Source organism: Phacochoerus africanus, chromosome 8 (assembly GCF_016906955.1).
Source record: "Phacochoerus africanus isolate WHEZ1 chromosome 8, ROS_Pafr_v1, whole genome shotgun sequence".
In the NCBI taxonomy this organism is placed as follows: domain Eukaryota; kingdom Metazoa; phylum Chordata; class Mammalia; order Artiodactyla; family Suidae; genus Phacochoerus; species Phacochoerus africanus.
In genome coordinates, this window is record NC_062551.1 from 83,732,856 (window position 1) to 83,755,759 (window position 22,904).

Consider the following 22,904-nt stretch of genomic DNA (forward strand, 5'->3'; position numbering starts at 1 on the left):
TAATAACAGTGCACACTTCTTCTTCCTCTTCTTTTTTTGGTCTTTTTGTCTTTTTAGGGCAGCACCCACAGCATTTGGAGGTTCCCAGGCTAGGGGTCCAATCAGAGCTGTAGCTGCTGGCCTTTGCCACAGCAACAGGGGATCCAAGTTGAGCCGATGACCCACACCACAGCTCACAAAAACACTGGATCCTTAACCCACTGAGCAAGGCCAGAGATTGAACCCACGACCTCATGGATACTAGTCAGGTTCATTAACCACTGTGCCATAATGGGAACTCCAGTGCACCCTTTTTTTTTTTTTTTGTCTTTTGCCATTTCTTGGGCCACTCCCTCGGCATATGGAGGTTCCCAGGCTAGGGGTCGAATCAGAGCTGTAGCCACCGGCCTACGCCAGAGCCACAGCAACACAGGATCCGAGCCTCATCTGCAACCTACACCACTGCTCGTGGCCAACGCCAGATCCGTAACCCACTGAGCAAGGGCAGGGACTGAACCCGCAACCTCATGGTTCCTAGTCGGATTGGTTAACTACTGCGCCATGATGGGAACTCCAGTGCACACTTCTTAAGCATTTGTTTTGTGTTACTTCATATATATTAGCTCATTTAATCCTCACAACAGCCCAGTGATCAAGGAAGCAGAGGCACAGAGAAGTTAAATGATTTGCCTTATCACATATCTAAAAAATGGTATCATGAAGAGAAGCCCCACTAATTAGAGGTGGAGCGCTAGGATTCATGTCCCATTCTATCTCTTATTCCCATTTTACAGATGAGAAAACTGAGACTCAGAAAAGTTCATTTGACTGCAGCCTCAGACATAATCACCCAGTGGCAGAACCAGTTTTCAGAGCATGTCCACTGGCCTCAACCTCCCTGCCTTGACCATGCTACCATTGCTGAGGAAGAGCTGCTCAGATGCTTAGTTCCGTTTTAAACATGTTACAGTCAAGGTGGTGGTAAAACAGCCTAGCAAAAGTCTTGTCGGTAGCTAGGAATGTGAAACACAAATCTGCTTCACTGATAGATGCCAAGCGGCTAGAATGGTGCCTGGCACATGGTAGGCGCTCAGTAAGTGATTGCTGGGGACAAGTAGCCAAACTGGACCTATTATCTGGGGAGTTGATCCAGTGGAAGAGATGGCTGTGAATGTAGCCAGAGACTGGGGATCACAGGAAGCCCCATTTGACACTCAGAATTCTGTTCAGGAAGGAGCCATTGCTCCGGGAAGATTGGTCCTTTATGGCCAAGGGTACGAAGGGGTTCCGAGGATAGAATTGTGGGTTTGCATAGAGCTGACCCAGGTTCAGATTCCTCCGCCAGCACACCCACCTTGTAACTTCAAACAAGTTACTTTCTTTTCTCTTTTTCCTTTTTCTTAGATTTTTACTGAAGTATAACAGGCTTACCAAAAGTATACAGATTATAAGTGTTCTGTTTGTTGAGCGTTCATGGTTGGAACACACACATGTAATTAGCGCTCAGATCAAGAAACACTGGTGTCCCTGGAGCCGCCCCTTGTTCCCCTGCGTAGTCTCTGTCACTGCTCCAAGGATAACCACAATCCTGACTTTTAACACATAGATTACCTGTTTGTGAACATTTTATGCTCGGCCGTGGGTTTTCTTCACTTTACACACATTTGCGAGATTCATTCATGGTGTTGTGTGTAACTGAGGGTCATTTATTCGCATTACTGTAGAGAATGCCATGGTATGAAGAAACTACAGTTGGTTTTTTTTTTTTTTAATCCTTTTTAGGGCCGCACCCACAGAATGTGGGGATTCCCGGGCTAGGGGTTGAATTGGAGCTATAGCTGGTCTATGCCACAGCCACAGCAATGTCAGATCGGAGCCATGTCTGTGACCTACACCACAGCTCATGGCCACCCCGGATCCTTAACCTACTGAGCGAGGCCAGGGATCAAACCTGCATCCTCATGGATGTTAGTCAGATTCATTTCTGCTGAGCCACAACGAGAGCTCTGAACTACAGTTTTTATCCATTCTACTATTGATGGATGTTTGGGCTATTTTGAGGATTGTTGCTGTGAATGTTCTTGTACATGTCTTTGGGTGCCCATCAATTCTTGCACGTTTCTGCTGGAAAGATACCCAGGAGTGGGATTGTTGGCAGGCAGACAGTTGTCCAGAGTGGTCACGTGAGATTTCTAGTTGCTTTACATTTGTGTCAACATTTGAGAGAGAGATTTTTTTTTTACATTTTAGCCATTCTGGTGCCTATGTACAGGTGGCATATTGTGGTTTTAATTTGCATTTCCCTGATGACTAATGAGTATGAGCACTCTTGCATGTGTCTGTTAGCCATTTGAACAGCTTCTTTGATGAAATGCCCATTTGAATCTTTTGTCCACCTATCAATTCAGTCGCCTGGCCTTTTCTTACTGACTCATAGGAATTCTTTGTGTGCCCTGGATACACATCCTCTGTCCTGTGTCAGATAAACATATTGCAAATATCCTCTCCTAATCTGAAGGTCACCTTTTCATTCTTTTAATGATATCTTGACATGAACAGACGTTCTAAATTTTGGTAAAATGCCATTTATCAAATTGCATTTTTGGATTTCCCATCGTGGCTCAGTGGAATTGAATCTGACTAGCATTCATGAAGATACAGGTTCGATCCCTGGCCTTGCTCAGTGGGTTAAGGATCCAGCGTTGCTATGAGCTGTGGTATAGGTCACAGGCTCAACTTGGATCCCACATTGCTGTGGCTGTGGTGTAAGCCAGCAGCTGTAGCTCCGATTGAACCCCTAGCCTGGGAACTTCCATATGCTACAGGGGCTGTCCTTAAAAAAAAAAAAAAAAAGCGTATTTTTGATTAGCCCCTTTGTATCTTATTTTTAAAAACTTTGTCTACTTCGGAGCCATGACGTTGTTCTACTTTTCTTCTTTTTTTAAATCCAGAACATTTGCATTGAGAACTGCAGTCTATCGGGAATTGAATTTGGGTTGGGGGAGGGGGCAGGGGGTACAGATACACCTTTTTTCCCATTTGTGCGTCCAGTGGACCCTGCAGTGTTTATTGGGGGGGAGACTGTCTTCCTTCTTGGCTACAATATCACCTTTGTCCTGAACCACAGTACATGCTGGGTCTGTTTCTGGAGTCCCTGTTCTATTCCATTGGTCACTGTTTCTACCCTGTAACCCGAACCAGGCTGTCCTGATTGCTCAGGCTTTGTCGTAAGTCTTAATGTCTTGTCCTATAAGACCTCTAGCTTTTTTTTCAGGAATGCCTTGGCCATTCTTGGCCCTTTGCATTTTCTTTTGAATTTTGGAATGAATGTGTTAATTTACACACACACACACACACACACACACACACACACACACACACACACAACCCCCTGTGATTATGTTGCATCTACAGATTAGTTTACAGATAAATAATCCTTTTCTAATGTTGAGTCTGCCAATCCATGAACATCACATATCTCTGGGAGTTCCCATTGTGGAACAGCGGATATGAATCGGACTAGGAACCATGAGGTTGCAAGTTTGATCCCTGGCCTCGCTCAGCAGTTCCGGTGTTGCTGTGAACTGTGGCGTAGGCCAGCAGCTGTAGCTCCGATTAGACCCCTAGCCTGGGAACCTCCATATGCCATGGGAGTGGCCCTAAAAAGAAAAAAAAGAAAAAGAAAAAATCACATATCTCTGTATTTCTTTTTCTCTTAAAAAAATTTTATTATGAAAAATTTCAAACACTCAGAAAACTGGAAAGAGATAGTACAACAAATTCCTGTACATTCAGCATCTAGATTAAATAGTTATTAAATAGTTATTACTAGTGGATTTTATTTGTGTTATATACACACACACACATAATACTTTTTTTTTTTTGTCTTTTGTCTTTTCTAGGGCTGCACCCACAGCATATGGAGGTTCCCCGGCTAGGGGTTGAATCAGAGCTGTAGCTGCCAGCCTATGCCACAGCCACAGCAATGCAGGATCTGAGCCACATCTTCGAGCTACACCACAGCTCATGGCAACGCCAGATCCTTAACCCACTGAACGAGGCCAGGGATCAAACCTGCAACCTCATGGTTCCTAGTCGGATTCGTTAACCACTGAGTCATGATGGGAACTCCCTTTTTTTTTTTTAAGGGCCACACCCAAGGCATATGGAGGTTCCTGGGCTAGGGGTCAAATTGGCTGCTGGCCTATGCCATAGCCACAGCAATGCCAGATCTGAGCTGTGTTTGCGACCTACACCATAGTTCATGGCAACTCCAGATCCTTAACCCACTGAGCAAGGCCAGTGATTGAACTTGCGTCCTCATGGATACTAGTTAGATTCATTTCCACTGAGCCACGATGGGAACTCCACACACATAATTCTTATAAACCATTTTATAGTAAATTCTATACAATCATAGACACTTTACCCATAAATACTTCAACATATATCCTCAAGATTTAAGGATAGCCTCCTATGTAACAATTCCATTATCACATTTAGGAAAATTAATAACTCCCAGATTTCTAATCTGTAGTCCTTTTCCCCCGTTGCCCTCCAAAACTCATTCATTGCTGTGTTTTGTTTCGTTTTTGAAAATAAGATCCAATCTAGGGGAGTTCCTCTTGTGGCTCAGTGGTTAACGAACCCAACTAGTATCCATGAGGATGCAGGTTCCATCCGTGGCCTTGCTCAGTGGGCTAAAGGATCTGGTGCCGCTGTGAGCTGAGGTGTAGATCATAGGCGTGGCCTGAATCTGGTGTGGCTGTGGCGTAGGCTGGTAGCTACAGTTCCTATTTGACCCGTAGTCTTGGAACTTCTATATGCTGCAGGTGTGGCCCTATTAAAAAAAAAAAAAGATCCAATCTAGGATCTTAGCATTTCATTAATTTACATCTCTTAAATCTCTTTTAATTTAGAACCATCTCCCTTCTGCTTTTGTAAGGATACTGACTTAATTGGGGTGGGGTGGAGCACATCCATAGTGTGGGCAAATTCCCAAGCCAGGGATCAAACCCTTGCCCAGCAGCAACCTGAGCCGCTGGGTGACAATACCGGATCCTTAACCTGCTGTGCCACAAGGAAAATCCTTGACAGTGATTTTTGTTGGAGAGCAGATCAGTGGATGGCCCACATTCTGATCTGATCACATCTGATCATTTCTTCCTGGCTTTACTCTCATTGTATATGTACGTTGTCTCTCTGTCTTCTGAAGCTCCTGGAAGCCGGGACTTAGATCTAGGCTTGTTTAGCTGCAGATAAACCTCACTGAGCCTTCCCAGGCCTCCTTCTCTGATGGCCCTTCTCAGAGTGATGAGTGAACAAGTGTGTAAAGCCCAGTGCTTGGCACATAGCACGTCTCAGTCAGTAGAAGCAGCTCTTGAGATCTGTCCCCGCCTTAGGTAGGCATCTTGCCCCAAAGTTTGTTTCCCAGAGGCTTCTCTTGTCCCAGCCAGGCAGCACTGGCTCCCCCACCGCCCCCGACTGGGGCTCCTGGCTCTGGGCTTGGCCACCCCCTCCACCTGTCTCTCTTCCCGTTTTCAGACAACACAGGCAGTTCGACATACCGGCCGCCCCCTAGGACCCGTGAGGTGATGATCAACGGGCAGGTGGTGAAGCTGAAGTACTGCTTCACCTGCAAGATGTTTCGGCCACCGCGGACCTCACACTGCAGTGTCTGTGACAACTGTGTGGGTAAGTGGAAGGCAGTGAGGAGGGATGGGGGAGCCCTGAGAGTGATGCAGCCCTGGAGCCAGGGAGTCACTCACGGAGGCTGGGGGGTGCCTGAAATGTCTGAGCAGGACGTGTGGTTCCCCAGGTTTGCTCTGACTGAACAGAGGCCACGGGGAGGGCCTCTGGGTCACCACTGATGTCTCGGCTTCAGCCGGGATGGGTAGATTCCTTCTGCACAGCTCTGAAGTGTGGGGTGGACACAGAGACACCCTAAATCCTCCGGGTCCCCGGTAGGTCCAGGGTGCCAGGAGCCAGAGACAGGAGCGGTGACATTCTAGGTACATTTGATTCACCGTCCAGCCGCCCAGGGTTAGCTGCACTGAAAGACTTTGGTCTGATTCCCAGGATTTGGAGGGACAAGAATCTAGGAACCAAGGAGTTCAGGCTGGTGGGGTGGAGAGGACACAGCCAGGGTTGGAAGCTAAGCTCCTGACCCACAACTGCAGTGGTGGGTAGAGAACCAGAGGCTGTTTTGTCCCTTCCCCCGCTCTCCAGTGGCCAGGCGGCTCTGACGGGGACCGAGGGAGTGCCCCAGAGGGTGTCGTAAGGGAAAGGCCCTGTGAAAGGCTCCAGGTGAGCTGAGCCACGGTGACTGTGCACAGTCCCCAGGGCGGTGAGCTCATCCCACCAGCTCAGCACTCCCTGAGCAAGAGCACAGAGGGCAACACCCCAGGGTGGCAGGCAGTGAAGTGGGTGACTCAGTGGGCATCATTCATCCCTGAGAATCCGCCTCACCCACCCTCGAGAAGGGCGCTGGCCTGGGCCTGAGGCCTGCAACAGGCTTGTGACCCACATTCCCACAGGGGACTGTCTTCACTAGTCTGGGTGTGACCCCACCCCCAGGGACATAGTGTCAGTGTGATCTCAGCCCTCTGACAGGGCCTGCGATGCTGGTTCTCCACAAGTTCCATAGCGGCCCAACCCCTGCCTGATCCTCTATTCCAGAGCCAGGGCCAGGGGTCACTGGTTGTCGGCCTGGGGCCAGGATCAAAGGCGGGGCAACCAGTATTTTCTGTGCATCTTCTTTGTACGGGGCACTGCCAGACCCTGGGATGCAGCTCAGGCCTGCTCCCTGCTCACAGTCGAGCAGGGGTACCTGGCCAGCCCACTAATTGTCAGTCACCATGGAGACACACATGGGCAGGGTGCCGCAGAGGGTAAGTGCCAGGGCAGCAGAGCAGATGACAGGGGCCTCGCCTTGTCTGGGGCTGGAGGAGATGTTCTCAAGGAAGTGGCCTTGCAGCCGCACGAAGGGAGAATCACCCTGAACCAGGTAAAGGGATGAGGAAGAATGTGCGAGGCCTTGGGAACCTGCTCGGAGGTCTAGAGGCCGGAGAGTCGGGGTGTGGAGAGAGCGTGGTGTGAGGACGCCCTGGCCGCGGCTGGTCGCAGGCCAGGCCGGCGCTAACCCCTCTCCCCCGGCCCTTCTAGAACGGTTTGACCATCACTGCCCCTGGGTGGGCAACTGTGTGGGGAGACGGAACTACCGCTTCTTCTACGCGTTCATTCTCTCCCTCTCGTTCCTGACGGCCTTCATCTTCGCCTGCGTGGTCACACACCTGACGCTGCGTGAGTTGGGGGCGTGGGGGCCGCGGTGAGCTCAGCCAGGTCAGGGGCTGTGGTCCCGGTCTCTCTGAGCCGTGCCTTCTGTCTCCTCCTCCCCAGGCTCTCAGGGAAGCAATTTCCTCTCCACTCTGAAGGAGACACCAGCGAGATATCCTTTGTCGTTGCTGTTGTTGTCGTTGGTGAGGGCGCCCTGGGGGGACCTGAGCCCCCTTCCCTGGGGTGGGTTCCTACAGCCCACCCTGCATATGGAGGGGCCGAAGCTTGTTCTCTAGAATCCGATATACCTGCTGCTTCTGTCCACCCCGGGGCTGTAAGAGCTGATTCTGAGTGGGCTGTTGTGAGGCCGGAGAACTCTCAGGAGCCACAGCGCCGTCCTCCTGTAAGACCCCAGGCTCCCTGGACCAGGCCATGTCCGTGGCTCTGGGCGCTGGGAATCCTCAGTTCCCTCTACGGTCCACCACCCCGGGCTCGTCCTGCTCTTGGGGGCGCTCCCGAATCTTCCCTGGGGCCCCGGAGGTGATCTGCTAAGTGGTGACTGGGCCATAGGAAAGTTACAGACTTAACATCCTTTCTGGGCACGTGGCTCCACGAAAGGATGGGTGAGAAAGGCTGGGCTGAGTAAGTTCCCAGGAGCAGAGAGGCTCCCAGCCCTGGTCTCCGTTAGGTCCTTGACTGCCCCGCTCACCGTGCTGGAGTTGGTGATCTGCTTCTTCTCCATCTGGTCCATCCTGGGCCTCTCAGGGTTTCACACTTACCTCGTCGCCTCCAACCTGACAACTAATGAAGACGTGAGTAAGGCCGGAGCAACACCTCGTCCCTGGGCCAGAACCTGGGAAGGAGGCAGGGCCTCGGGAGCCTGGAGCCAGCTGTAGGGCAGCCCCAACTCTCCGACTACCGGGGCCCCTCAGAGGGAGCTGGGCTTCTCCCAGTGCTCACAGCTGGGCCCTGGGAGACCCAGTGCAGGCTCCCGAGGCCCCCAGTGCCTCGGCTCCTCGAGGCAGGCCCCTGAGCTTGCTCTTTCTCTAACTGCACAAGAGCAGCACTCGCACTGTAACCGTCCTTACATCTGACTGGCTTACTGCTTTCGCAGAGTTCTTTCAATTTCCATCATCTCTTTGAGTCCTTTTGCCAGCCCTGAGGCAGAAGGAAGAGGGATGCTTTTTCTCCATTTGATGGCTGAGCAGCTTGCCCCAGGGCCACACAGCTGAAAAGGGACAGAGCCAGGGTTGCCCTCAGGAGCTTGCTGTGCCTCACCACACTGCACTTACGGACAGCAGGAATGTGACAGTCCTCAGGATGTCCTGGGACTCCCTAAGGCGTCCTTAGTTGGGGGGCGGGATGTGGGGTGGCCAGGACAGAGGCCCGAGGCTGCATAACCTCCCAACCTGCTGCCTTGTAGGTCTCTACCAACAAGCATTGTTTGAGCACTCACTGTGTGCCCAGCCCTGGACCAGATCTGACCTCCCCTGTCCTCCCAAACAATACAAAAGCAAATGAGAGCATCCGTTCCAGGGCCAACATCTGATACTGCTCAGAGGCCCATTGACCAACAGGAAATACATTCCTTGACCTCAGCCTGTCATTTGGGGAAATAAAATTTAACACACATGATAGGGTATCATGTGATGGGTGATTGGTACAGAGCAGAAATGACATCAGCCAGCATCTCCCAAGGTGGTTTCCTGGGGGCTGTTTCAGCAGGATATTGCTAGGGGTTAAGGAAAAAGGGTGTCATGACCAAATAAGTTTGGAAAACTCTAGGTTAAAGTCAAGCAGGCGTCCTTTACCAACCATCCCCCCTCCCCTACCCCGTGCCTTTGATAGCTGGCTCCACAGATCCAGACGTGGGCAAGGTTTCAGCTAGAGTTCTGACAGTGCTGTCAGAGAGTTCCCTGTTTTGCAAATGAGGGTTGAGACTCAGAAAAGGGTGGTCTGTCCAGGGTCATGCAGTGAGTCTGGAGCAGAGCCAGGGTTCATAGCCCGGTCAGCCTGGGCCCTGTGGCTTTGCATCACCCTTCCTCTTGGGCGGCTGGCAGAGAAGGAAGGATACACCCAAAAAGTTTCCTGTGGTGACTTCTCTTGGGCTCTCCGTCTTCTGTCTGGGTTAGGGCCCCCTCTTCTGGGTGCCCCCCCAACATCCAGCAGTCCCTCATATTTTCACTGAGTGGCCTGGGTTAAAGGCCCAGTCCCTCCAATAGTCTAGCCAGAATTGATTTCAGAATTTGCTGGTTTTTCACTGTCTCTAGAACAAACGAAATGAAGGGAAGTACCTGACCCAGACTTCCTTCCTGCTTGCAGATCAAAGGTTCGTGGTCCAACAAGAGGGGCGGTGAGGCCTCTGTCAATCCCTACAGCCATAAAAGTGTTATCACCAACTGCTGCGCTGTGCTCTGCGGCCCCCTACCTCCCAGGTAAGTGTGGGGGAGCAGGGGAGAGGTCACAGGGCCTGGCCTGGCTAGCGGAGGTGGCCCTGTGAGTCCACTCCTCTCAGGTTCTGGCATCAGCAGACCTCTCCCCACACCACACATGCCCTCTTGTCCACCATCCCTTGCTGAATGCACTCAGGACATTTGTCACCTAAAGAAATTCTGTAGTGGAGTTCCCGCTGTGGCACAAAGGGATTGGCGGTGTCTTGGGAGCGCTGGGATGCAGGTTTGATCCCTGGCCCCGTGCAGTGGGTTAAAGATCCAGCTTTGCTGCAGCTGTGGCTTAGGATGCAACTCTGGCTGGGATCTGATCTCTGGCCTGGGAACTCCATATGCCACGGGGCAGCCAAGAGAAAAAAAAAAAAGGAATGCTGTAGAGAGTTATAATTTGTAATCACATGTGCTCAGTGTAGGTAAAAAAGTAAGTACAAAATATTAAAGAGTATTCGATAGCACAGGTAGTCTTCCACCCCAGGGGTAACCACAGTTAATGTTTTGGTGGTGCTGGTGCGTATGGCTGGACTGGGTGAGAGCCCTTCTGGCTTAGCCAGGCTGGGAGGTGCCCCATCTGTCCCAACACTAGGGGGCGCCAGAGTGCCGGATTGGGAGTTAAATTGCGGTGAATTGGATTGGGGGGGGGGGGTTAGTGTTGATAGTTCCCCACACATCACCACCTCCTCCGGGCTAACATGCCTGTCACCCATCCTGTGTCATGGGTAAAGGACAGTGGCACTATCTCTCAGCACCCTTTCATCTTGCATTTCCCCTCAGCTGCGCCTGGGTGCCTAACAGAAAGCTGAACAGTTTGGATTAACAGTGGATAAGTTCTGTGGCCAGAAGCCAGATGTCCAGAGTACAGAGAGGCCCTTCCAGAGGGAAAGGGTCTCTTGCTCACAAGTGGAGAGCAGCTTCCCTTTCCTCAGCTATTCTAGGGCTGGGTCTTTTCTCTCAGCTGAGAGCTGGACCCTGCCACCCAGGCCCAGGCCTGGAACTCGGGTGTGAGTCAGGGTCCTCACGTGTCCCCCTTGTGTTTTGGAAGCCTGATCGACCGGAGGGGATTTGTGCAATCAGACACCGTGTTGCCCTCGCCCATCAGAAGCGATGAGCCAGCCTGCGGAACCAAGCCCGACGCCAGCATGGTAGGAGGCCACCCCTGAACCGGGCTCAGTACTTGCCACCTGCTGGCTTGTCTGCCCCTCCGCACTCACCTGCCGCCCTCCACACCTGCCAGGACCCTCCCCATTCCACCTGAAGGGAAGCAGAGCCGCCAAGGACTTTCTGAGTCTTTTCGTATTTATTTCCCATCCTGCGTGGCTTTCCCCACACCGTGCCATGGCTGTACCCTCGGCTCCCCAAACCAGGTTCCCACAGCCTGGGGCCCTAGATTCCCCCAGCTGACCAGTGGCAGGAGTGACAGGAGAGAGAGGCCGAGGGCCCTGAGATCGCCCAGGGGACCATGCCAAGTCTCTGCCGTGCCAGGGTGAGCCCTGTGTGAGTGAGGGTGCGAACTGAGTGTGACGCCTCCCTGCAGGGAGCTGCTGGGCCCTGCTGAGCCGGGGTCCATGGGGCAAAGCAGGACGTAGGAGCAGGTGGCTCTGGACAGCAGGCCGTCTGAGAGGACGCCTCCGTGGGCTGCTCTGGTCTGTGGGCTCCTTCATTCTCGTTGTGACGATCATTATTCTTTCTTCTGTGTTTTGTTTTTTGTATGGAGTTGGTCAGTGGACTAGAGCTGGTAGCAAGGGCAGAGTTGGGGCCACGTGGCGGGCAGCCTGTGTCAGAGGAAGCTGCACAGTCAGCCAGGTGCCTGAGACCTCAGCTCCTGCATGATTCCCGGACAGCACACTAGGAAGTGGGGGCCTCGCCCTCTCTCTGCCCACGAATGATTCTCCAGGGCCCAGCCTGGCCCCCACCTTTCTCCCAAATGAGGTTTGGGGATAGGAAAGTTATACTCATGCTGGCAATACTTGAAACGGGTTTATTAATGCTGGGAATTTTGCACAATTTTATAGACCTCTTTTCTACATAGCATTTTTTAAATGGAAGAAGAAAAAGTCAGCCACATTGCTCTCTGTGTAGTGCCAGGTTAAGAGTTATAGGAAGGCAACTTGGTTTGAATAAGTTTATTACAAGAGACCTTCTGGCTGTGAGTGAGTGTGTGTGTGTGTGTGTGTGTGTGTGCACGCGCGCGCGCCCTTGTATGAATGTTGCTGGTTCCCACTCCCCCACACACCCCCTGGGTTGCCTCACTCCCCGCCATCCCCCTTGGGCGCCAGCCTGAGCCATGGGAACAAGGAGTGTGTGCATTGGTCACTAGAGACCCCCGGGCTCGTGCTGCAGTTCAGCCCCATCCTACCTTTCCCTCCTCCTTGGACTTCAGACGAGCAGTGGCTGGGACTCAGCCACCCAGCCCCCAGGTCAGGCTTCCAGCTGAGACCTGCCCAGACAGGCTGAAGCCTGGCCAGGTGGATGGGGTAGTGGCTGTGGGGAGTGGCTGCCATCCCACAAGCCACACCCCCTCCTCAAGTTCTAGGTATGGGACCCAGTGCCAGGGGCTGAAGGACCGGGAGCCTCTGCCAACCAGAGGCCTCCCTCCAGAGAGAAGGAAGGAAGGAACAGGGTGGGCCGAGAGGCAGGAAATTGTCCCTTTATCCTCTTCCGGGGCCTCTCCAGTAGGCGGAACCCCTTGGAAAGGGACCTAGGAAGTCCTGCTCCTTGTCCTTCCTTGCTCCAGAGCCAGGGGGTCACAGGCAGCTGAGAAGCGGCAGCCACAGAGAGCCCCCTCTGGGAGAAACAGCTTCCCTCAGCCTCAGGGCCCTGGGCCTTGCTGCAGCGGCTCTGGGAGGTGGGGAGGAAGCTGGCCAGAGCAAGGGACTCTGACCCGCCTTTTATTTAAGCCAGTATTCTTTGTTTCTGCTTGTAATAAAATTTTTGTTTTTAAGAATTGATTTGCTTTGGTTTGGTTTTTGTTTGCTCTTCCTTTGTTGAGGCCTCAGCTGGCAGCCCTCTCTTCTTTCAGCCACACTGGGTCTTTCCTGGGGTGACAGAGAAGGCGGTGGCCCAGTGACGTGGCTAATGGTCCCCGGTCCTGGCTAGTCTGTCCACTGGAGGCTGAGCAGATGGGGCTGCAGCCAGGCCCCCCGTGGGCATGTAAGAGAAGGCCATCTTGTCCCCGGTTTGTCCCCTCCACCTTCCCCTGCCTCGGGGGCCTGGAGACCCCTACGTTCTACCTCAGTGTCTTTCCACTCTGACCCCCCAGCAACAGCTCAGCTAAGAAATGGTTTATAAGACATTCCAGTTTGCGAGCCAGAGCCTCCCTGGCCACTACCCCCGCCTGGGCAGCAGGGCCCGGCCAGCCACCTCGTAACACTGGCCCACCTCTCTGGTATCTCCCCCAGGAGGACACATGTCAGGATTTTGCCATCTCCTGCACAGCCTGAGGGTTAGCTGGTAAGACTGTATCTCCCCTGTCAGCCAGCACTGCCCGCTCCCCCACACACCGTCTCATCCTCATCGCATGCCTCACCAGCCCCATGGAGCCCATTCATCTGTCTGGTGTGTGGTGTGGTGTGTGTGCTGGCGGTAGTAGGGTTCCCAGGGCTCCCCCCAACGCAGAAGGACCGGGGCGTGGGGCCAGGGCTAGGAGCCCAGCCCCGCTCGGGACTGAGGCTGTGGCTTCGTGCTCCGCAGCTCTCCAGCTGGAGCAGGAGGTGATGGGCGAGGTTGGGGAGGATGGCAGACCGCCTTGGAGGCGCTGGGGCCTGTTCTGGTGGCGTCCTGGTGTGCAGGGGCCCTCGACCACTAACCCTGTGGCCTGGCTTTCTGTCCCTGCCTCCCTGCTGAGCTTTCTGTCACCTGCCCATCTTCTCTCCTGCTTTGTTGCCTGCCGCCCGAGCCTTGGCCCTTCCGTGGGGAAGAGGCCGGTGCTGTGGCACCCCAGCCGGCCTCCTCTCTCCTCCCGATCTCGCTAACCCTCTCTCTTCTCCTTCTTTGCTGTCCTGCCCGGGATCTCCAGTGTGTGCGGGGGCTTAAGGACCTCCTGAGGACTGCTGCTCTCTGCCTCTCCGGGAGCGGCCTGGGGGGAGCCAGGCACCCAACACCTCTGCCTGCCTAACCCACCCGTATGTGGCCCGTCTGCCACCGTCTGTGCCTACAGGGTCTGCCCCTAAGCCTGCCCCCCCCACCCCCGCCCATGTGCTCTCTAGGGCCCCACCCCACCCCATAGGAGGCAGGGGCTGGCCTCTCTGCCCCCGCCCCAGCTCCATGCGGCCAGAGTGTAGAAAGCCATAAAGCAGCTGTCAGCACAATGATGTAAACTCTGCTGAAACTCGCCCTCCCCTCCTCCGCTCTCCTTCCCCTTCCCCAGATTTGTAAGGAGTCAAGACTCTAGGAATCTTGCCTTACAGCCTGCCCACCCCCAGCATCAGGCATAGCCCAAGTCCAGCCAAGCAGGTTTCTTCAGGAGCCGTCTGGGGTGTTGATGACGCTGTTGAACAAGTTTGGTGACTGTTCTAAGCACAGCTGGTTGACACTGTTCCCACGGCCCCCCACCCCCCCCCCCCCTGGAGCAGCCCAAGGAAGATGCTTGCACCCTTTGCTCCAGGCACCAAGGGACTGAGCTCACTCCCACAGCCCCGTGCTCTTCAGAGGAACTAAATGAAACCAGGCCGGCCTAGGAAATCTGCTGAGCCCATGGCTGGGGGCTGCTTTTCTGCTGTCCTATACCTTTTTTAACCAAAATAAAGATTTCCCTCTTCTTGCCGTACCCTTGGCTGTCTGCTACCACCTTCACTTTGGGGTCTAGGGCTGGGGCCTGTGATGAGTCTGCAGGCGAACATCCGGCTTACCCTCACGGCCAGCCTTGTCACCTGGTCAGTACTGTCCTGGAGATTTTAAAAAGAGGTGCAGTGAAGCCAGAAGTGACACAGAATGGCTAGGCGTTCCTATTGTGGCTCAGCAGAAATGAACCTGACTAGGATCCATGAGGATAAGGGTTCAATCCCTGACCTCGCCCAGTGGGTTAAGGATCTGGTGTTGCCATGAGCTGTGGTGTAGGTCGATGTCGCGGCTCATACCCCACATTGCTGTGGCTGTGGCATTAGGCTGGCAGCTGCAACTCTAATTTGACCCCTAGTCTGGGAACTTTCATATGCTGCAGGTGCAGCCCTAAAAAAAAAAAAAAAGAAAGAAAAAAGGCAGATGGAGTGTTGTCTTCATTCTCCCCTCCAGAACTCCTGGTCTCAGTTCCTGAGACCTTCAAGCCTCAGCTGACCTCTGAACTCAGCAAGGTCCCAGACCAGGCTGGGACAGAGGGTTTAACTCCAGTCTGGGACTGTCACACCCCTGAACTGAGCCCAGCCCAGGTAACAGTGGAACCTTCCCTCTCCCCCGCTGCCATCCCAGATTGAGGTACATGCACAGTATGCTACGAGCTAAAAGATAATTAGAGCGGCCATTTAGCAAGGGCTTGCCAGGTGCCAGACCCATTCTCTCACCTAAACCTGTAAGGAAGGTGATGTCAGCCTTTTTTCAGATGAAGGAATTGAGGCTCCAGAAAGGCACAGGAATTGCCCTGGGTCTCCCAGCTGATACATTCAGGATTTGAAACTGATCTCTGTGCCTGGAACTCTGACCCTTCTGCACCAGCCAAGGAATGACTAGGGCTGCTTTGGGGGGAGGGGATCTCAGAGAGAGAAAGCCTGAAATTAGGGAATGTCATTGGGAGCCAGCAGGGGGCTTAGAGATGCTCTGTGCTGGCATCCGTCCATGTTCTAATAGGGAAACTGAGGCCAAAAGGCAGGAAGGGACTTGCTCAAGGCCTTGTAGCAGAGCTGGGATGCAGTCCCACACCTGGACCTGATTCCATTCTCTTTCCCGTAACTTCTGTATCCTAGACTAGCCTGGCCTAGGACACAGAGGAGACTGAACAGCAGTGCCTTGAGGAGAAAAGGACTCAGCTGAGTCACTTAAAAGTAATATCTCTCCCAAAGGCAACCAACTAGTAGAGTGAGCTTTTAGCTGAATAACTGAACTCTTGTTCATAACTAACCAGGGGAGAAGGTGCCATAGTTTCCTCCAGTCATGTGTTTAATTGGATCACTCCAAGACCGAAAAAATTCCCAAGGAAGTTCTTTCTGGAATCTAACCAGAGTCCATCCTGCTACAATCGGAGCCCTGTCCTTGTTCTCAGTGGAGGAGGACAGCAGCTGGTTGCTGCCTTCTCCATGCCACAACCTTTTAAGTCCTATTACCAGCTAAGAAGGCCTTGTTGTCTGTGGGACCAGAGGCCTTGGTCCTGCTGGTAGGAAGGATGCTGTATGGGAAGGTGGGAAGTAAGCAGGCAGGATGAGGAAAGCCCCTTTGGCTGCAGCCCCAGCTCCTGTGCTGCTGACTAAGGCGGCGGGTGGTGGAACTCCAGGCCCTGCCAGGGCCTGCTGCCTCCTGCCTGCCTGGGAAATGGAGGCCTGGAGGCAAAGGGAGGTGCCTGAGACAGGAACTGAGTCAGGACCGACAGGCTAGAGCGGGCAGGAGGTCTTAGGCAGCCTGGCTCCCAGATTCACCTCTGAGCTTCAGCAGGGGAGGGCGAAAAGGCTTTCTTTGCTCTGCCCAGAGCTGTTGTGTGAACCACCACCAGGTCTCCCGGCTTGAGGGGGAGGAAGAGAATTCTTCCTTCCTCGATACAGAAGCAGCTCCAAAATTCCTAGGCCTACCAGGCCCTGCCTTCCAGGTTTCTAGTGTTGTGAGATCTCCAGCTTTCTTTCCCCCAGGACTTGGGACAGCCCGAGCTGGATGACTAGTACAAAGCAAGGCCCTTGAGGGCCCAGGGCCTGCAGAGGCCAGAGGAATGTCTGAGCTGGAAAGGGAGGAGGCAGCGTTGAGTGAGTGCATCTGACCAGTCCTTCATCTTCTCTCCTGCTGGGCAGGGTCTGGCCTTCAGCTGAGGCCTGGTTTGGGGCCCTTCGTCATAGCAAAGAAACCAGCTCCATATTAGTGCTTCGAGGGTATGTAATAGTAAGATTCAATGGATTTTTTTCACATGATATTAATACTAATTGCTTTCCATCAACTCATTAGATCCTCACAAGAGCTCCATTTTATAATTAGGAAAACAGAGGCTCACAAAGGTTAAGTCACTTAGTCAAAGCCAGAGCACCTTGTAAGAACCGAACCGAGGCAGTCTGACTCCAAAAATACTAGGCTATTCTGTCTCTCTTAGAAAACTAATATACAGTCACCACTGACAACCTGAAGACATGAGGAAAAGTAAAAGAAAAAAAAACAAAACAAAACACTTAGAATCCTACTATCTAAAGATGTGCGTGGTAAATTGGTATTTTTGTGTATTTCCTTTCCATTGTTTTCTGTGTCAGGGATCCGTTTTGAGCAAAGCCTTCAGAAGTTTAAGCCTAACATCCCTGTTGCTTCCTTCCTTGGAAAACCTGTAGCATCAGCTCAGACGTGTCCCTACTTTTCCTTCAAAGATGCACCTCTCCTCTTTGAGCCTTAGAGCTCTGGCTCCGGGAGGGAAGGGTGAGTGTTCAGACACCAAGAAAAACTGGGAAGGGACAGGCCCCTGAAAGGGTCCTGGGTCAGGGATGAAACTGGCTGGATCCCAATCAGAGGAGCCTCACCCCTGAGCCCTGTCTGGGCTTCGGCTAGGGCTGGAGCAGATAAAAAGGAAGCCATCCTTCCAGGTGCAGTGCCAACAACTATAGGTGAAATTCTTGGCTGACACAGAGACAGCACCCCAGCAAACAGGGACAGAAGATTAGCAATAGAGAAGTCTCCATCTCTGAGGCCTGTGCCAGGGGTCAGAGGTGGGGCCATGGTCAAAGGGAAGGGGCAGGGAAACTTCTGAGAGAGAGGCTGGGGAAGGAGCACTCAGTGGGGACTGCTGCCCCTAAAACAAAATGGCATGTGTCATGGCTGCCTCCTTTTTCTCAGTTCCCCCTGCAGCAGCCGTACTCGGCTGAGCACCCAGGCGGCCTTCTTCCTAGCCTCTGACAAAGGGCAGGCTGATTCAGGCAGGAAAGTGGGACAGCTAGTGAGCTGGGTCCCCACCCTCTGTGAGCCCCACTGATACATGATGGCAGGTGGCTTGCGGGGCGGGGTGGTGGTGGCAGGTGACCTGGCGTGGAGAGCCAGAGGGTAAGTCCTCACACAAGTGGCAACAGGCCACCAACTTGAAAGGGAAAATTGTGCTGTGATGGGGAAGGTATCCAAAAAACCTACTGGGTGACTAATTACAAAGGCTGGGCTGGAGCGTCAGAGGCTGCTCGTTAAACACCTCATTAAGTGGCACCCTGAAAGCTGCCACCTGTGCATTCTGGGAGCTCAGAGGGGATGGGACCTGAGGGGGAGAGAGGTGTTGGGGGGTGGGGTGTAAGCATTTCAGGTAGACTCCAGAAGAAGCCCACATCTCCCTTCTAAATACAGTCTGGAGCTCACAAGTCAGAAGCCTGAATGGGAGAGAAGTCCAACTTAGTAACTGTGTGACCTTGAGCAAATCTCATCCCTCTCTGAGCCTCAGTATTCCCCTCTCTACAGTGGGAGTAGTAGCCACAGCCCTGCCCATCTCACCAAGATAGCAGGGATTAAGTTAGACCATGGGTATGAGGTGCTTGGGAAACTACAGCCCTACCTAGACAATGAGTTATTTCACCTAAACCAGTGGAGGAACCACACCCGGCCAGATTAGGCACCCCCTTCTCCTGCACCTGGCTTTATGGGCTCTGCCTAGGCCCAGAGTGCCAGGTAGCTGAAGCCATCCTGAGCCCCAGGAAGGATGCAGTGAAGAGGGATCTGATTTGAGAAACTGGGGCAGCTCCCTAACGTGTGCACCCATATAATGGAAGCCCAGACCCAGAGGCGGCAGCCTGGAGCCTGGAAAGGTATCGGTGCAGGTGGAGCCAACGCCCAAATTTCTCCTGCTGACAGTCAGGATGACTCACCCCCCCACATCCCAGCCCTTTTACCTTTAAGGAAGAGCCGGAAAGGGTGTGGGGGGAGGGGGGAGAGGAGAGGGAGGCAGGTCCTGGGCCCGCCCTCTGCCCCTCCCCACCCTTCTCTGGGCCTGGCCTTCCAGCCAAAAGGCAGGCAGGCAGCCGGAGAGGCGCAGAATCCGGCCTTGGTTCCGAGGCAGCCAGTTAGCTCTCCACCTGCCCATCTGTCTGTCCCCAGAGCCATGGAGAGAGCCAGTGTGATCCAGAAGGCCAAGTTGGCCGAGCAGGCTGAACGCTATGAGGACATGGCAGCCTTCATGAAGAGCGCCGTGGAAAAGGGTGAGGAGCTGTCTTGCGAAGAGCGCAACCTGCTCTCAGTGGCCTACAAGAATGTGGTGGGTGGTCAGCGGGCTGCGTGGAGGGTCCTGTCCAGTATTGAGCAGAAGAGCAATGAGGAAGGCTCGGAAGAGAAGGGCCCTGAGGTGCGAGAATATCGGGAGAAGGTGGAGAAGGAGCTCCGGGGTGTGTGTGACACGGTGCTTGGCTTGCTGAACACCCATCTCATCAAGGAGGCCGGTGACGCCGAGAGTCGGGTCTTCTACCTGAAAATGAAGGGTGACTACTACCGTTACCTGGCTGAGGTGGCCACGGGGGACGACAAGAAGCGCATCATCGACTCGGCCCGCTCCGCCTACCAGGAGGCCATGGACATCAGCAAGAAAGAGATGCCGCCCACCAACCCCATCCGCCTGGGCCTGGCCCTGAACTTTTCTGTCTTCCACTATGAGATCGCCAACAGCCCAGAGGAGGCCATCTCCCTGGCCAAGACCACCTTCGACGAGGCCATGGCTGACCTGCACACTCTCAGCGAGGACTCCTATAAAGACAGCACCCTCATCATGCAGCTGCTGCGGGACAACCTGACGCTGTGGACGGCCGACAACGCTGGGGAAGAGGGGGGCGAGGCGCCTGAGGAGCCCCAGAGCTGAGCCGCACCCCCCGCCCTCCCTGCCCTGCCCTGCCTGCTCCAGTCCCCTACTCTTGGCAGAGAGGACTTGTATGGGGTGGGAAGCCCAACCCTTCTCCCCAGATGCCCTGCCCCAGCTCAAAAAGGCTCCACGGAGAGGAACCAGCAGAGCTGAGGCCACCTGGAGCCGGAGGATTCCAAGCTTCCTGCAGCTGTCAGGTGCTCCGACCACTGGTCGTCCCACCCTGACCCGCTCTCTGCACCCCGCCCAGACCCCTCCCCTGAGCCCAGCCACTTCCTCCTGATTCCCCGCTCCTGCCCTGCTGCCTCTGGATCTTAGGAATTGAGGAGTGTCCCACCCTTGTGGCTGAGAGCTGAACTGTGTGACGGAGACAGTAGATGAGAGAGAGCGAGAGAGCGCGCGCGCGAGCCCTAGAGTGTGTGTGTGTGTGTGTGTGTGTGTGTGTGTGTTTGTGTGTGTGTGCGCGCCTACGCAGCCAACAAGACCGAGGATGAGAGGGAAATCATGTCTGCTGGGTGTGACCATGTTTCCTCTCAATAAAGTTCCCCTGTGACACTCCTCCTGACTTTTCCAGTTATTGCGGAGGGACGGATCAGGAATAGGTGCATGATTTACAGAGACCCTGAGCTCCCACAGGGCTGGCTCAGTGACCTGTAGGCAAGACTGGAAGCCAGTGACTCCAGGAGAGAGGCTGAAGCTCCAGCTCTCACCATCAACAAGCTGGTCTGATCTCGGAGGGTGGAGGGGTGGCGGGTGAGCGCAAAGGCGGCTTTGAGGTTCCTTTGCCGGGTTCGTGGGGCGGGAAGCTGAAGAGCTCAGGTGTGAGGAACAGGCAATCAGTGCAGTCTCAGGTGTGAGGTCTGAAGCCAGCGCCGCAGGGGATCGCTGTGGTGAGCGGCGCAGAACACCCCAGATCTGAGAGCGGGAAAGTCTCAGGTGCTCAAATCTGAGCGGAGGGGAATACGACCTGGGGCAGGGCTATGACGCCGCCATTAAAAGCCCAGATATGAGGACTGCCCCCAGCGTTCGGAGAAGGGGACAAAACGACATGGGCCGGTGAGGAGGAGGCGAAGGCTAAGTGGGAAGGGCCGCAGGGAGAGGGTCAGGTCTTCGCCCGCCAAAACCACAGCCTCCGCTCCCAACAGCAACTTGCCTTTCGCTTGGTCCAGCCTTCACAGTAGGGGGCTGGGGGCGGGCCCGAGGCTCATGTCATCCAATCACGGGAGGGAGCTGTTCAGAGGGCCGCCCCCGGGGCCTCGCTGGCCAATAGGGGAGTGAGCGACGGAACGCGCGCAGTGCGTCTTCCTGCCACCTCCCACCCCTCACCCTAGCCGGGTCGGCACCCTAACGCTCGGCGGGTCTGAGGTGCCCCTGCCACCAGCTGAGTGCCAGGGGCGGCGCTTTCCGGGTTTCAGTCGGACAAGTTGCCACCCGCCCGGCCCAAGAGCTCAGCGTCCTGAGAGCGGCGGGACAGGGCGAGGTTCTGCGGAAAAATCAGTTCCTGTCCTTTGAGTCATCCGCTCTACCGGCGGTGGTTGGGCCTGGCCGGGCGGGCAGGCTCGGCGGGGCAAAGGCCACCAAGGCCTCCCTACCACACCAGAGTTCAGTCAGCCCTGAACTGATGGCCAGAAGGCTTGGCTGTCTCTGACTGCCTTTGCAACCTTGGGAAAGCCATTATACATCCGTGGGCCTCAGTTTACCCTTCTGTATCGTAAGGGGTTTGGATTAAAGGCTCGCTAATGAAAAATGTGGAGTTAAAACTGCCTGGGTTTGACTCCCAGCCTGTCTGGCCAAGGCTCTTAATCATGCTTACCCTTTGCTCTCATTTGTAAAGTGAGGATTCAAAAGTAATACCTTCCTCTTAAGAGTTGCTATGAAGTTTGGGGAGGTAAATACATGTAAAGTAGCCCATAGTGGGAGTTCCCATTGTGGCTCATTGGTGATCAACTCAGATGGTATATATAAAGACCTGAGTTCTATCCCTGGCCTTGCTCAGTGTATTAAGAATCCTGCGTTGCCATAAGCTGAGATGTAGGTTGAAGACACGGCTGTCCTCTGGCCTTGCTGTGGTGTAGGCCCGAAGCTACAGCTCCTGGGAATTTCCATATGCCGCATATGCCGCACCCAAGGCTCTAAGGAGCTCCTGCAGCTGCCGGTGGGGCTCGGAGGTTAATGAATTTGAATAGCATTCATGAGGACGCAGGTTTGATTCTGACCTTGCTCAGTGGGTTAAGAGTCTGGCATTGCTGTGAGCTGTGGCGTGGTCACAGACACGGCTTGGATGCTGGTTGCTGTGGCTGTGGTGTAGGCCAGCAGCAAGCGTGTGGGTGTCAAAGTTCCAAACAGGCAGAGATTTTGGTAGAGGGAAGTGACTTCCCCTCAGCTCTGAAAGTGAACTGGTTTCTTACCAGACAGGTCTGGTGACTTTCTCTTAATGGGGTAGGTCCTGGGAAAGGATATTCTTTCTTCTGTTCTCTCAGAATTTGACTTTTGCCTTCTCCCTCTATACCATTCATGGTTGTCCTCTATGGGGAAAGAAATGAGCTACCTTAAGGTAGCGTGTTGGTGTTGACAGATTTCAAAAGCAGATGCTGTGGATTGGAATATTACCAGCTCAGACAACTAGCTATGAGCTGGCTTAGGTACCAGCTTCCGAACTGAGTCCCAGACTTCCCCCCCAATCCCTGAAGCTTTTTAAATGTCACCCAGGGTAGAGTCTCAGCATTTCTTGCTGTCTTTTCCCGGCCTAAATTTTACATTTAAAAATTTTCAGTCCTACTGCTAATGGATACGGGATTTCTCTTGGGGTGATGAAATATCCTGGATTTAAATATTGGTATTAATGCCACAACTTTGTGAATATATTTAAAAACACTGAACTGTAGGAGTTCCCTTTGTGGCTCCGTGTTAACGAACCTGACTAGGACCCTGAGGATGCGGGTTCAATCCCCGACCTTGCTCAGTGGGTTAAGGATCTGGCATTGCTGTGAGCTGTGGTGTAGATTTCAGATATGGCTCGGATCCCACGTTGCTGTGGCTGTGGCATTGGCTGGCAAATGTAGCTCCCATTCAACCCCTAGCCCGGGAACTTCCATATGCCTCGGGTGTGGCCCTAAAAAATAAACACACTAAACTGTACACTTCATGTCCAACAATTTGCCTCTTTTTTTTTTTAAACTGTGCCAGTGGCATGTGGAAGTTCCCCAGGCCAGGGATCGAACCTGCACCATAGCAGTGACACTAGCCACTGCAGTGACAATACCAAATCCTTT

General features: G+C 53.7%; 2 protein-coding genes across 5 annotated transcripts in view; both read left to right on the top strand.

Annotated features, from left to right (window-relative positions):
• The window catches only part of ZDHHC18 (zinc finger DHHC-type palmitoyltransferase 18), a 30,139-nt gene extending 16,264 nt beyond the window's left edge, over window positions 1–13,875 (top strand). The window contains exons 3-9 of one of the 4 annotated variants that reach the window (XM_047792775.1): window positions 5,524–5,673; window positions 7,144–7,281; window positions 7,378–7,426; window positions 7,964–8,066; window positions 9,577–9,689; window positions 10,744–10,843; window positions 13,717–13,870. In XM_047792775.1, the coding sequence (XP_047648731.1) occupies window positions 5,524–5,673; window positions 7,144–7,281; window positions 7,378–7,426; window positions 7,964–8,066; window positions 9,577–9,689; window positions 10,744–10,843; window positions 13,717–13,815 (752 nt within the window). In that variant the 3' untranslated portion in view covers window positions 13,816–13,870. Of the gene's footprint in view, window positions 1–5,523; window positions 5,674–7,143; window positions 7,282–7,377; window positions 7,458–7,963; window positions 8,067–9,576; window positions 9,690–10,743; window positions 12,646–13,099; window positions 13,157–13,716 lie in introns of those variants that run through there. The other 3 variants (XM_047792776.1, XM_047792777.1, XM_047792778.1) reach the window with 3 other exon arrangements.
• Window positions 13,876–18,785: 4,910 nt separating this feature from the next.
• SFN (stratifin) lies at window positions 18,786–20,190 on the top strand. Its single transcript, XM_047792779.1, has one exon. It carries the CDS (start codon window positions 18,886–18,888, stop codon window positions 19,630–19,632), a length of 747 nt encoding a protein of 248 aa, XP_047648735.1. The 5' UTR covers window positions 18,786–18,885; the 3' UTR covers window positions 19,633–20,190.
• Window positions 20,191–22,904: the final 2,714 nt, after the last annotated feature.